This window comes from Phocoena sinus, chromosome 13 (genome assembly GCF_008692025.1).
Source record: "Phocoena sinus isolate mPhoSin1 chromosome 13, mPhoSin1.pri, whole genome shotgun sequence".
Lineage (NCBI taxonomy): Eukaryota > Metazoa > Chordata > Mammalia > Artiodactyla > Phocoenidae > Phocoena > Phocoena sinus.
Window position 1 is genome coordinate 47522741 of NC_045775.1, and position 14785 is coordinate 47537525.

Here is a 14785-nt window from a genome sequence, read left to right on the forward strand (position 1 = left end):
TAAGGCAAAAGAATGGAAGCTTCCAGAGTGTCAATTAAAATAATTTTACTAAGAGTAATAAATAAAATATAACCATAAAGTAGCAAGAAAATAATCACAATAGCTTCATCCTGCTAGTTCTCTTAAAACTCACATTGTGAATTTTCCTCAGTGAGACCATAAGTAATATAAGTATTCTCTTTTCGTTTAGATGATCTTTTAAAAATTTGAATGGCTTCATATTTTTTCCTTAATTTTGAAGGAGAAGTCAGTTATTTTAAGGACAATACTAGAAAGTATTCCAAATCTCAATTTTCATGGAAAAAGATATTCCAGATATCATGTCATTAAAGAGGAATAGTAGTACCAATATGTTTTATCTTAGTCAGTGATTTGAAGGGATGCTTTTGTTTCCTCATCTAGGGTGTTTGCTTATAGTATTAGAATTCATGATTTATTTTATTTCATTTCATTTTTACATTATATAATAATTCTAATACTAAAAATTTTTTTTAATTTTTTGGTTTTTTTAAATTGAAGTTTAGTTGATTTATAATATTAGTTTCAGGTGTAGAACATGGTGATTCAAAACTTTTATATATTATACTCCACTTAAAGTTATTATAAATTATTGACTATATTCCCTGTGCTGTACAATATATTCCTTTAGCTTATTTATTTTATACCTAGTGCTTTGTACCTCTTAACTCTCTACCCCTGTCTTGCCCCTTTCCACTTCCCTCTTCTCACTGGTAACCGCTAGTTGGTTCCCTAGATGCATGAATCTGTTTGTTTTGTTATAGTCATTCCTTTATTTTTTAGATTTCTGATATGAATGGTAACATACAGTATTTTTCTTTCTCTTTCTGACTTATTTCACTAAGCATAATACCCTCCAGCCCATCCATGTTGTTGCAAATGTAAAAATTTAATTCTTTTTTATGGCTGAGTAATATTACATTGTGTGTGTGTGTGTGTGTGTGTGTGTGTGTGTGTGTGTGTGTGTGTGTGTATAGAGACACCACATCTTTTTTATCCATTCATCTATCAATTGACACTTAGGTTGCTTCTGTATCTCGGCTATTGTAAATAATGCTGCTGTGAACACTGGGGTGTGTGTATCCGTCTGAATTTGTTTTTGTTTTCTTCAGATATATACTCAGTAGTGGAATTCCTGGATCATATGGTAGTTCGATTTTTAGTTTTTTGAAGAACCTCCATACCATTGTCCATAGTGGCTGCATCAATTTACATTCCCACCAACAGTGTACAGTGGTTCCCTTTTCTCCACATTCTTGCCAACGTTTGTTATTTGTGGTCTTTTTGATGATAGCCATTCTAACAGGTGTGAGGGGGTTGACCTCTTTGTGGTTTTGATTTGCATTTCTCTGATGATTAGTGGTGTTGAGCATCTTTTCATGTGCTTGTTAGCCATCAGTACGTCTTCTTTGGAAAAATATCTATTCAAGTGTTCTGTTTTTTAATCAGGTTTTTTTTTATATTGAGTTTTATGAGCTGTTTTATATATTTTGAATATTAACCCCTTATTGGTCATATCATTTGCAAGTATTTTTTCCCATTAAGAACGTTGTCTTTTCGTTTTCGTCAATGGTTTCCTTTGTTGTGCAAAAGCTTTTAAGTTTATTAGGTCACGTTTGTTTGTTTGTTTTTGTTTCCTTTGCCTTAGGAGACAGATCCAAAAAAATAATGTTACAATTCATGTCAGAGAGTGTTCTGCCTATGTTTTCATCTAGTTTATGGTTTTTGGTCTTACATTTAGGCTTTCAATCCATTTTGAGTTTATTTTTGTATATGGTGTGAAGGAATGTTCTAATTTGATTATTTCACATGTAGCTGTTCAGTTTTCCCAGCACCACTTATTGAAGAGACTGCCTTTTTCCCATTGTGTATTGTTAACTCCTTTGTCGTAGCTTGATTGACTGCAAGCGCATGGGTTTACTTCTGGGCTCTCTGTTCTGTTCCATTGATCTATGTGTCTGTTTTTGTGCCAGTACCATACTGTTTTGATTATCGTGGCTTTGTAGTATAGTCTGAATTCAAGGAGCATGACACCTCCAGCTTTGTTCTTTTTTGTCAAGATTGCTTTGGCTATTCGGGGTCATTTGTGATTCCATATAAATTTTAGGGTTATTTGTTCTAGTTCTGTGAAAAATGTCATAGGTATTTTGATAGGGACTGTGACTGTAGATTGCTTTGGGTAGCGTGGACATTTTAACAGTATTATTTTTTCCAGTCCATGAACACAGGATATCTCTCCATTTATTTGTATCACCTTCAATTTCCTTCATCAGAGTTTTCTACTTTACAGAGTATAGGTCTTTCACCTCCTTGGTTAAGTTTATTCCTGGGTATTTTATTCTTTTTGATGCAATTTTAAATGGGATTGTTTTCTTGCTTTCTCTTTCTGATAGTTCATTATCAGCGTATAGAAAAGCAACGGATTTCTATATATTAATCTTGTATCCTGCAACTCTCCTGAATTTACTGATGAGCTTTAGGAGTTTTTTGGTGGCGCGTTTAGGATTTTCTCTGTATGTATCATGTCATCTGCAGACAGTGACACTTTTACTTCTTCCTTTCCAACTTGTATTTCCTTTTATTTCTTGTCTGATTGCTATGACTAGGACTTCCAACACCATGTTGAATAAAACTGGCAAGAGAGGACATCCTTGTCTTGTTTCTCGGCTTAGGGGAAGTGCTTTTAGCTTTCAACCCCCGGGTATGATGTTAGCTGTGGGCTTATCATATATGGCCTATGTTATTTCCTTATCTATGGTGTTTGCTTAGAGCATTAGAATTTGTGATTTCTATAATGAGTCCTTAGCACACAGTAAGTGATCTATAAGTCACCTCCCACACAGTCTTGATGCAGAGCATTACTTTGCTATATAGCAAAGTAAAATAATTTGCAGAGTACCAGATAATTTGCAGATTACTCTAAGTAACTGTATATAAAGTAGCTGATGAATACACAGATTTCTATTGGAGTAGTAGGGTCATTCACACATGCTTTTTCTTTTTTAAATGAGTCTGGATCTTTGGAAAACTCCAGAAAACAAAGCAAAATAGAATTCCTCAGAGAATAGGAAGTGACTTTCTTAAGGTTGTTGGGAACTGTTCTCCCAATAGATGGCTGGAATCTGGGTTTCCCCACTTTACGCTCTGAAGTTGCCAGAAATAACTCCAACCACTGAGTTATTGAAGGCTTATGTTTTATGAAACTGTCTTCAAAAAATGTCATGATTGACAATTGTAGAGCTAGCAGAGAGCTAAGCCTTCATTGGTATATAAGTATTATTCAGATATATTTTACTCGAAGGTCAAAAATGATGGCTGGTCTAGACACATTTTTCCATGACCTGAATTAAAACAAGAAAACTGCTGACATGAGTAGAAGATCAATAATCCTGATTCTAAAAGAGGACCTATTCCTTTAAAATGATATCATCAAGTTTATTCTTCCATAAAAAACTCGCCCATATATCACCCCCTCTTATGGGATTAATAATACTATACAATCTATATTTAATATGTTTAAAAAGAACCTGTTACAAGATACTGAAAGGCGTAGCTGTTGCATGTTGTAGCAACTTTCTGAAAGTGGGAAAATAAATGACTGCTCTTTTCAGCAGGCCTCTAAATGGTTATAGATGTTACCTTAGATTCATGGTTATGATAATAAGCTTTGTTACAGTGGAGAGGCATTGGGATTTAATCTTGCTACACACTAAGGAAGAATGAAAGATGTTCTTATGTTTTACTTGGTTGAATCCAAAAAAACATGAGATCTGAGAGATGTGTAAGACTTGGAGAGAACCAAATTTAGAAGATAGAACTCACTTGTAAAAAGTCTGCATTAGTTGTTAATGATCATCTCAGAAACAGAACTATGCAGATTGGGATGGGAGGTGAATTTTAAGCCATCAACCATATTATAAACTATTGGATATAACTTTTTTTTTTTTTTTTTTTGGCGGTACACGGGCCTCTCACTGTTGTGGCCTCTCCCGTTGTGAAGCACAGGCTCCGGACGCGCAGGCTCAGCGGCCGTGGCTCACGGGCCTAGCCGCTCCGTGGCATGTGGGATCTTCCCATACTGGGGCACGAACCCATGTCCCCTGCATCCGCAGGTGGATTCTCAAACCACTGCGCCACCAGGGAAGCCCTGGATATAACTCTTTTGATGATGGAAATAAATTAGACACTGACATATGAAATGATTACTAAAAGAGCAAAGTTTAAATCAATGTTGCTTTGATGAAAATGATCATTATGGTCCAAGTGTAAATCTATAATTTTCTCTGTTATATGTGAGGATTATGTGTGACTTACTTATTTAATAGGTAACTGGTACTGATTTTGTAGATTCAGGAAAAAGTTTTGTGAGTACCAACTGCTGGTCAAGATTGCTCCCCTTTTTTACTTCACTTAAGACCATGGTACATTTCCTTTATGGTTCAGCCTCGAAAAGTTAGAGAAAAGTCAAAATTAAACCAGTACTATTCACAGTAAAGCACGTACTTCTAGGATCATAGATTAATGAGAACTAAAAAATTATATTCTCATTTTCAATCTCCTAAAATTAACTTAAACATTTGGACACTGGAATTTTTGGACTATATTTGTGAATTTTCTATATTTTAAAAATTGTTTCTTATTCCTTAGGATATAGCATTCTTAGATACAGGTCTTAGTGAAAGTTGGCAGGGAAAGGAAATTATGTTCAAATTAGTTCATTTTGCTTCTGATCATTTTAATAAAATTACACAGTTTGGTCATGAGGGGGAAAAATTTTTTTTATTTTCTTTTTATGTCAGTTGTGATGTCTCTAGTTCCAACCAGTACAGAAATTTGGGAATTAACCAATTAATTAGAAATGTTGATAATTGTGTATATGTCCCATTTAAAATAGTTACTTTAATGCAATGGTGATCTCTTGGTTCATTATATACTCTTCAGTGTGCAGAAATTTTGCTGAGAATTTGATGCAGTGTCAGTTTTTCTGAGTGTTGAATTCATCTACCCAACTTGTGTTTCTTAACATAAGGTCAGAGTGCTCCCAATTGCATTTAAATAATTTCTAAGCTGCAGTTTTAAATACTTGTAAGATTTATGTTAATTCTGTTTCTCACAAATAAAACCAACAAAATTAAGTTGTATAAATAGCTTCCTTTTTCTTTTTTTCTGGAATTTTGGCATTATCATGTCTCTTTTTGATAGCTTGAGAATTAGTTATACCTTTGCCCAAAACATTAAAAAAAAATCAGCATTAGCTCTCATACACAGGACTTCAGTGAGTTTTAATTTTTTCCCTAGTTAGAGGTGCATGTTACAGCTTGCCATTGTGGTCATTGTGGTTCATTTCATTAAGCTTCTTATTCTATATGCTTTCTTGAGACTTGAGAAACAGTATTTTTCTGAGTGATTGTACTATATTGTTCCAAATATAAGGCTACCCAGAATAGAAGGCAACCTCCAACTAGAAACAGCTCAAATATGGAGAAAGGCTGGGGGCCCAGAGCCCGGCGGGTCTTGCAGTGGTGGCAAGGGTGCCGAGGAATAGGACGATGCCTGCCCACTCTCCCGGTGAGTGAAGATGGGTCAGCTGCTGATTTGCTTGTGCATAACCAGACGGCTTCTGTTGCTAGAGGAAAAGGCATACTGGGGGGGAAAGAAGAAGTCTGTACACATGAAAGAAAGTCACTGTGTGTCCAAATCAGGGAGGGAAGGCGGGAGTAGAGTCTATTTCACCTCCTAAATGGTCGCCTTCAGTGTTTTTTTTTTTTTTTTTTCCCTGAACCTGGGGGTGAAAGTTGAATAACCCCAAACACTGGAGGAGGAGGAAAGTACCTGCACCTTTTGTGAAAAGGAGTTTAAAGGTCAGTGGCCATGGAAAGGAATTGTTAGACACCATCAGATGTCTCAGGACCAGCCCAGAAAATTATTCCTTGCCCTTTCAAATTGACTGCTGACCCAAGAGGTGGTGCATGCACTGTGTCATCATGTGTAGCCTGAAAATAAGCAACCCCAAAGCTGGGAGTCACATTTCCCATTTTAGTAAGATTTTTTTTCTTTTTAAATTCCCTGTCTCCTGAGCCAGCCAAGATACGATTTAAATAAACAGGCTAAATCTTATTGAAATAAACTCCAAGGGACTGTTTAAAATTATTTGTTGGGCTAGTATTTCACCCAGTAGCATATTTTAAAAAATACTTCAGAGAAAAATGTATTATTCGATGGAGAATATGTATTGATGGAGCCCAGAGAAAACTCCAGGTATTGGTCTGATTCTACTAATAAGTACATAGAAATCTAAGCTTTTATTTCATAGTAACTAAATAAGATGTGATAGAATGAGGTGCTTGTTTCTGCTATAATCTAGAAAACTCTTCAGCACCTGTTAGTGTACAACTTAACCAGCATTCAGTAACCTTTGCGGCTTCACAAAAACTACATACAATATAAACCTTGACCTTTCTAATGATTACCAGTCCATGGCTCGCAAGACAAGTTGTAAGTAGAACTTTAATTCCTGAATGGTAAGTTTTTCTCCACTGGGTAGTTTCCATTGTAGCCTTCATCATGATGATGAAACTTCTTTAATAAAAAAGTATGTTTTTCTGAACAGACAGGACTCTCCTTAAGTTTAAACAATGCTTAATTGCCCAGAGGATTTGGTTTAGGGAAGCTACTTATCATTGATTTCAGAAATTCTCTTAAACCAAGATACCCTGAAAGATAGAGGTCCCGTGCCCAAGGAATAGCAAGCTAGAATTTGACATGCCTACCATTTTGCCACGTCTGGGAAGGGAACCTTTGAAACAGAAGGGCTGGGCAGAAAAGGATTTGAAAGGGAGAACTGGAAGAGAGTGTATCCCAGAGTGGGAAGGATTGTTGCCAAGTTAGATTACCAGTCAGAGGAAACAGCACTGCAGTGGTGGAGTCTAAATGAGAGGGTCCATGTGAACTCTGTATAACCTCAGAAGCCTTTTCCAAAGAGTTCATAAGGGTGATACCAGTCAGGAAAGAGACTAGTAGAGGATCAGGGCTTTTCAGGGAAGAAGAGCTTCCTTTATAACTCCTTCGCTTTGGGAATATTTGATCTCTATAAAGGAAGAGGATGCCCAAATTTGGTGGGGGGAGTGTGTGCCTATTATTAACCATCTTTAAACTTCAAACAGTTTCCTTTCTATTATTTGTTTTGGGTACTATTATGTCTGATTTGATCCAAATTACAAATACAGCAAAACAAGTATTATAAACATTTTTTTCCCAGAGGGGGTTGGGGCTATAATAATTGTATGTTCTGTTCATCACCTCCTGTTAATTTCATCATTAGTTGCAACGGCAGACAGAAGCTGGAGAGGTCACCTAAATGTCAGATTCCATGGCTTCCTCTCCCTGTTGGCTAGTGAGGGCGGGGGCAGGACCTGACCTGATTGCATTAGGAAAAGAACATGGCCCCAGTTGGCTTGTGAGGTGGCAAGGATAGCCTTCAAGGACATAGGAAGAAAGGACAGTGACAAGGGAAGAGAGATTTTCCAAGTTGCATACAAATAATCACCTTTGTAAAACTCAACAGGAAGAGTTAATTTCTCTACAAATAGTGTTGTTTGTGTAAAACCCATACCTGTAACCTGTGCTCAGCTCCTCCCTCCCGTCCCCAAAATGCACAACATAGAAGCTCTCCTGTAGGTGCTGGAAAATTAACATCCCAGATCACTGTTGTTTCTTCCTTTCATGATTTCACACATGATGCACCTTCCCTGGCTCCTTCTCCGGGGGTTAGATTCATAGGATCAAGTTAAAGGGAACAGTTATTAATCTATTATGAAAAAAATCTGTAGATTTGTTGATGGACAGAAATTAAAATCTCTCAGGCCCTAAAAACAGGTTTGGCCAATTCCCATTAGACTGTTTTTGCTAGGAGGATAGATCACTGCTGTTCTTTTTCTTTCCTGATCCATTAGTCTTTTTCCCGAGGAACCCCTAGAAAAAGTGACGTTTTTTACTTTTTCCCAGTTCCTGTATGGGTGACTGTGACTCCCACAGGTCAAATGACTAATGCCCAAGTTCTGACTTCTCAGCAGTTCAGTTGAAGAGTCACTACACTACAAATATGTAATTTGTGAACTGTTTTGTTTTTCAGTTTTTAAAAGTTCATAAAGTAAGAGAATTCTTGAAGAAAATGTTGAATATGGTTAAATCTCTTTGGGAAATGTTCCACCATAGGTCTTTCCCTCAAAGACGGGTTTTATAAGGGACACCATTTCTCGAATGCAGCAATATGCCTTTGAGAAATGGTGATGTGTCTGCATTTTCTGAGACATATGGAATATGGCATTTGTCTTGCTGAGTGAGCATGTGTAACTCAGCTGTGGAGTAACTCACAAATTCCCTACTCTTGAGTAGCTTTAAGTTTCAAAAATCATTCTTGAAATGTTCTTAATGGGCATTCCTTAGGGGGCACTGCTCTCTTTGGTAAATCAGAAGTGACATCTGGAAATGCATAGAGATGGCTCTTGGTTACATTTTTTTTTTTTTTTCCCCCTCTGCTGGTCAAGCAGAGAGTGTCTTCCAATTAACAGGTTGATAGCATCTTTGGACAGGCTAGAGAAAATTAACAAAATGGCTAATTCTTGTTTGGCAGTGAAATTGAATATTGAATGACATCTCTGCAGTTATAAACGACCTTTGTTTTAATAACAAAGTTGTTGATTTTCTACTAAGGGTTCTTTTAGGTTGTCATCAGGGGCTGATGGGAGTAACAGTTCACCCAACTCTCCAGCTAGCTTCAGTGGACATACCACACCTTCTCAGCAGCCTGAACCCGTGGTACACTCTCTTAAGGTAACCAACTGTGTACAGCCATTTATCCAGTACTTCAGTTGTGTTGTGGCTTGTTCGCTATAGTCCGGTAATCCTCACGGTCTCGTTTTAACCATAGATACTTTATTTTTGAGCCCTTATGGTGTAACTTTTTTTTTTTATCTTAAGTTTTAAAGTATGATTTTAATTTTTTTAAACTAATAGTGGGTTTGAATACTTATGGTTGAATTGAATCTCTAGTTTTATCATTTTGTTTCGAGTAATGTGATTCATATCTATCTGCATCGAAGTTGAAGTCTGATGTGCATGTATATTCATGTGTGTAAAATACTGTTACAGGTATTTTCTGTGCAATGTTTGTAGCATGGATGTCTTCAAATATAGGAAGTTAATAGTTGGCCAAAATAAGGAAAGATACCATATTTTTCTTTCTTTTTGCAACTGAAGTACTGAAAGTTTTCAAATAAAAACCTACTCTGTTCACCATTAAATAGAAATTAAGTCTTCAAACTCTAGTTAATGCTTTAATGCTTCTTTATAGAGTATTAGAAAATAGATATATGGTCTTATTCATGAAGATATTTTATTTTTTGCTTATACTTCAGCTTCAGCAATGACTTAAAAAAAGATTTGGCTGAAATTTATCATTTATTTTTCTTTACCAGTAAGGAGCTTTCCAATAAGTAAAATTAATAATAAGCAGTGTAAATATTTACCTCTCTGAGAAGAAACGGCAGGCAATAAAAATCTTAAGAACTGAGACAGTTCCTTGAAGTTTCATCAGTTCCAAAGTATAAAACACTGTCCTCCAAATTACCTATAATTCCTAACATGTAGCCTTGGTCAAACCTTTCTGAGCCATAAAGTAAGTAGAGTGCTTCAATCCTGCTTTTGCCACATGGGTTTCAACGACTTTTCTAAAATTGTTTTGGTTTCAGAAGGACTTATCAACAGCCTGATGATGCACTCTTGTGAAGGGGCCCACACTTTCCTTGGCATGCAGAAAGCAAAGAAGTAGATGAGAACCGCAGAGTATTTATTTGAGGATGACTGTTTTAGCAGTCGCTTTAGCTCCCTTGTTATATTTTGCTGGAACTTAGATGAAATGAGTTTGCTTCTCTCAAGCACATACTGATTGGGCACCGCCCTGTGTCTGGGCTGCTGGCTTATCAACTGGCTTGCTCTCTGCGACAGCATGTGGATACTGTTTAGTACGAGCAGCATGCTAAAGAAGCTGTTACTTTAGCGTAAATCAGGCACTAGCGATCTGAAAAGCATTTCCGAAATGGGAAAATGAAGGAGTGGCTTCAATCCTGTAGTATTAGTATCTGCACATACTCCAAAGGCAACACGCTGCCCTGCTTTCCAAACTGTCTGAAACCTGTTTCAGCCTATTGCCTTATTCAATGGCAAGTGCAGTTGGAATCAGATCAGTGCAGTGGGTCACATTGCCACCATTCCCAAATTTCTCAAGGCAGCTGTGTTAGTATGGCCTAAAAGGAAGGGGAGGGCAAGGAAGAGCTATTCAATTTTCTCTGAATTCATTCTCTAATTTTCATCTAAAATTTTATCTCAAGAGGAAGATACTATATTATAATCAGAACACGTTAAGTGTCCTCACTTGGCCAATGGGTAATGCCAAGCAACTGAAGCATCTTGATTGGGTACTGGAAGCTCTTGAATATAGAATACGTTCGCTTCCACGAGTTGAAACAGAAATATGTGCAAACGTAGCCTCTGGGAAATGCATCTTCAGAACATCGCAGTGTAAAAAAAGAAATGTAGCCACTCAACGTTTTGTTTTTAAAAGCTACCACTGTAGAGCTGACTTATATCATAAGATTGTTCTGTTCTGAAAGGAATAGTCAGGACAATGGCTCCTTTTCTCATTTTCTGATAAGTTTTTTAAAATGTCTGGGCTTTAATAAACTCCATGGTCATAGCTGTGGGGAAAGTGTTGTTGTAAGCCAGTGTGAGGAGTTAGCCCACTTGTGATAACACCACGTCTACATATCATCTGGACTGTTGAGCAATATAATTAATTACATGCCAGTCTTTACAATGGAGCAAGAATTATTGACTGTCTCCAAATGGTTGACAATCAAGTTTATCTTAATGACCAAAGTAACTAAATGCATCTCATTGTTAATGAATTCAATTGATATTAGTGATGCAATAGATGGCTCTTAATGGCCATTTGAGAATCAAGTAGGATTCAGATAGCTTTCAGAACAATCAACTCTTTTAAAAGATTTTGCCATGTGCTAATCCACTCTGATATGCAGACATGGAGAAAACTAAAGGTTTTTTACAAAGTGGAGCTCCTTGATTTTTATTCATAACTAACAAGTTTTTTTCCATGTGAAATGTGCTTTTCTTTTTCAACAAATCCAGGTCTTGGATGTTCAGGAAACTATAGATCGTCAACAGGGTAAAGAGTATGAACATGACCTTAGTGAGACAGAAAAAGCTATAGTCAGAGAAATGTGCAATGTGAGTTTAATGTGCTTTATTGTGTATTCTGTGTCGAAAACCTCACCGTAGCTTAGTTATTGCTTCATGAATACATTCTTTTTAAAATGCTGGCCAAATGCCTTTATATTTTTATGTGAAAGTAAAACCAACCTTCCCTTGATTTTCTTTAGTAAATTTTATGGCAGTTTTGTTAACACAGTAATCATGTTGTAAAATATTCAGGTAAGCAAGAATCAGCCAATTCTGTGTTACAGAATGAAGTGTGAAAGTTTTTGAATAAATTTTCTAAAATGTTCCTAGTTTTGATAAAATAAGCTTCCATTTCTTAATTTTCCTTAATTATGTTTAAAAACCTGTGATAAAGAAAACACAACCTTCTTCAGATTATTTGTAACTAGGGGAAAGAAAAAATCACTATCTTAATAGGTAATATTTGCTTAGTTCTTCATGCATCTGATACGTGTGCTCCTGTCATGCCAAGCAGTATCTTTACCTCTCAGTGGTTGATGCAAGCTCAAAATAGTAAGAGGTAGATAGATACGAACTTCAGAGATAGTTAGCTACACAGAAATCTGCCTTATGAAGTCACAGAAAAGCACAGTTTAAAAAGAAAAAAAGACATGCTATTTTCACAGTGCACAGCCTATGTAATCATTATTGCGGTTTGCATTTGATTAACTGAATTTTAGTTTAGTAATATGCTTGGATATATCATTTGACCAAGAATATAATTTGTGAAGCTTGTTAAAAAGCTAAGTAGAATATGATAGGGGAAGACATTTCTTAAAAGCAAAAATTCATGGCCGATTATTTTAAGCACTGATTTGAATTGGCTTTATACTGTACTTTATCCCTATAGTCTTTGTTCATTAGGGTATCAAAATTGCTTGGAAACACCCTTCAGCTTTAGGCTATTAGGACCAGATATCTCATTTATGTACCTCCCTAAGGTGTTCCTGGAATCCAGTAAACGTTAAATTAGGTCCCATGGGCATTTTAACACTCTTGCCCCAGCACATATAGGCTCCTGCTTGCTTGTGTTGTGGCTGTTTTTCTTTCCTACATATCTGTTTTTGTCTGTTTTCAAAAGGTCGTTGGTTCTAGATGTCATAATTTCCTAAATGCATCACTGTTCATCTTCTGTAGCTTTTTGCCTGTCCTTAAGGTTTTCACTTTGAACATTTCCCTCAGATAAATTTTAAAGTTCAGACGTTAGGAATTGTAAAACTAGAAGGGACCATAGAAGGTCACACCTCCAGTGGTTCTCAAAGAGTCATATGAGGCTCCTTCATAATTCAGAGGTCTGGGTTTCACCCCAGATCATGGGCAGTTGGGTTAGGAACTCCTCGGTAAGAACCCCATACTTGCATTTTATGTTTGAAGAAACTAAGTTACTTGCCCAAATTGTTCTCTAATGAACAATGAAGTCAGATGTATACCCTGATTTCCTCTGAGGACCAGCCCTTTCCACTTTCCCAAGTGTAGTTAGTTAATCCAGGCACTGCCATTTTCTTTCCTCAATAATGAAAATCAACGTATTGGGCGCCCCAAAAATTTCGTTTGGGTTTTTCTGTAACATCTGGTCAGAAAAAACCAGAACGAACTTTTTGGCCAACCCAATAGCTTGCAGAGGAGACCATCTCCATTGTGCTTAATGGCAGAACTTCTGTAAAGAAACAGCAGGACTGTTTTTTGAGGAAAGATTTTTAGATATTAGAAAAGTTATTTCTGAGTCGTAGAAGCGACCCACTTCTACGACTGAATTGGATCTTGATTAGTTCTGCAATGATTTTTTGCTTGCCTGTATTTCCAAAAATCCTTCACTGTCCTCTTCGTGTACCTTCAGAAGTTTTCTAGGGCATCTTTTATCACCGAAATTTGAGAAAAAAAATGTAGTTCAAATCTGGTTATTAGCACTCTTATATTTGGAAACTATTTAAAAGCTAAGAGAAAAAATTGTTGATTTAAAATATTTGTGTCAAGACAAGGGGAAGAAGGTGGAAGAGTAAGATGCAGAGATCACCTTCCTCCCCACAGACACTCCAGAAATACATCTACACGTGGAACAGCTCCTACAGAACACCTACTGAACGCTGGCAGAAGGCCTCAGACCTCCCAAAAGGCAAGAACCTCCCCACATACCTGGGCAGGGCAAAAGCATAAAGAATAAGCAGAGACCAAAGAATAGGGACAGGACCTGTACCAGTGGGAGGGAGCTGTGAAGGAGGCAAGGTTTCCACACACTAGGAAGCCCCTTCGTGGGCAGAGACTGCGGGTGGCGGAGGGGGAAAGCTTCGGAGCCGCGGAGGAGAGCACAGCAACAGGGGTGCGGAGAGCATAGCGGAGAAATTCCCGCACAGAGGATCAGTGCTGACTGGCACTCACCAGCCCCGAGAGGCTTGTCTGCTCCCCCGCCGGGGCGGGCAGGGCTGGGAGCTGAGGCTCAGGCTTCGGTCAGAGCTCTGGGAGAGGACTGGTGTTGGTGGCGTGAACACAGCCTGCAGGGGGTTAGTGCACCACGTCTAGCTGCTGGGAGGGAGTCCGGGGAAAAGTCTGGACCTGCTTTCTTCCCTCTTTGTTTTCTGGTGCGCGAGGAGAGGGGATTAAGAGCACTGCTTAAAGGAGCTCCAGAGACGGGTGCGAGCCGGGGCTATCAGCGCGGACCCCAGAGACGGGCAGGAGATGCTAAGGCTGCTACTGCTGTCAAGAAGCCTGTGTGTGAGCACAGCACCCCCCTTCCGGGGAGCCTGTGCAGCCCGCCACTGCCAGGGTCCCAGGATCCAGGGACAACTTTCCCAGAACACAACACACGGTGTGCCTCAGGCTGCTGCAATGTCACGCTGCCCTCTGCTGCCACAGGCTAGCCCTGCACTCCGTACCCCTCCCTCCCCCTGGCCTGAGTGTGCCACAGTCCCTGAAGCAGCTGCTCCTTTAACCCCATCCTGTCTGAGCAAATAACAGACGCCCTCCGGCAGCCTACACGCAGAGGCAGGGCCAAATCCAAAGCTGAGCCCCGGGAGCTGTGAGAACAAAGAAGAGAAAGGAAAATCCCTCCCAGCAGCCTCTGAAGCAGCAGATTAAAGCTCCACAATCAACTTGATGTACCCTGCATCTGTGGAATACATGAATAGACAACAAATCATCCCAAATTGAGGAGGTGGGCTTTGAGAGCAAGATCTAGGATTTTCTCCCCTTTTCCTCTTTTTGTGAGTGTATGCTTCTGTGTGAGATTTTGTCTGTATAGCTTTGCTTCCACCATTTGTCCTAGGGTTCTATCCATCTGTTTATTTTTGGTTTTGTTTTTTTTCATTTTTTAAAAAAATTATTTTTTCTTAATTATTTTTTATTTTAATAAATTTATTTTATATTCTTTCTTTCCTTCCTTCCTTCCCTCCCTCCATCCCTTCCTCCCTCCCTCCTTTATTCTTTCTTTCCTTCCTTCCTTTCTTTCTACTTTTTCTCCCTTTTATTCTGAGCCGTG

General features: G+C 38.2%; 1 protein-coding gene across 7 annotated transcripts in view; it reads left to right on the forward strand.

The window, feature by feature from the left end:
* Positions 1 to 14785, forward strand: part of CCDC85A (coiled-coil domain containing 85A) — a 202300-nt gene that overhangs the window by 178107 nt on the left and 9408 nt on the right. The window contains exons 4-6 of one of the 7 annotated variants that reach the window (XM_032653416.1): positions 5452 to 5586; positions 8731 to 8850; positions 11224 to 11322. The exons of 3 other annotated variants lie outside the window; for them this stretch is intronic. In XM_032653416.1, coding sequence (XP_032509307.1) covers positions 5452 to 5586; positions 8731 to 8850; positions 11224 to 11322 — 354 coding nt within the window. The remainder of the gene's footprint in view (positions 1 to 5451; positions 5587 to 8730; positions 8851 to 11223; positions 11323 to 14785) is intronic. 3 more of the 7 variants (XM_032653410.1, XM_032653417.1, XM_032653411.1) reach the window with 3 other exon arrangements.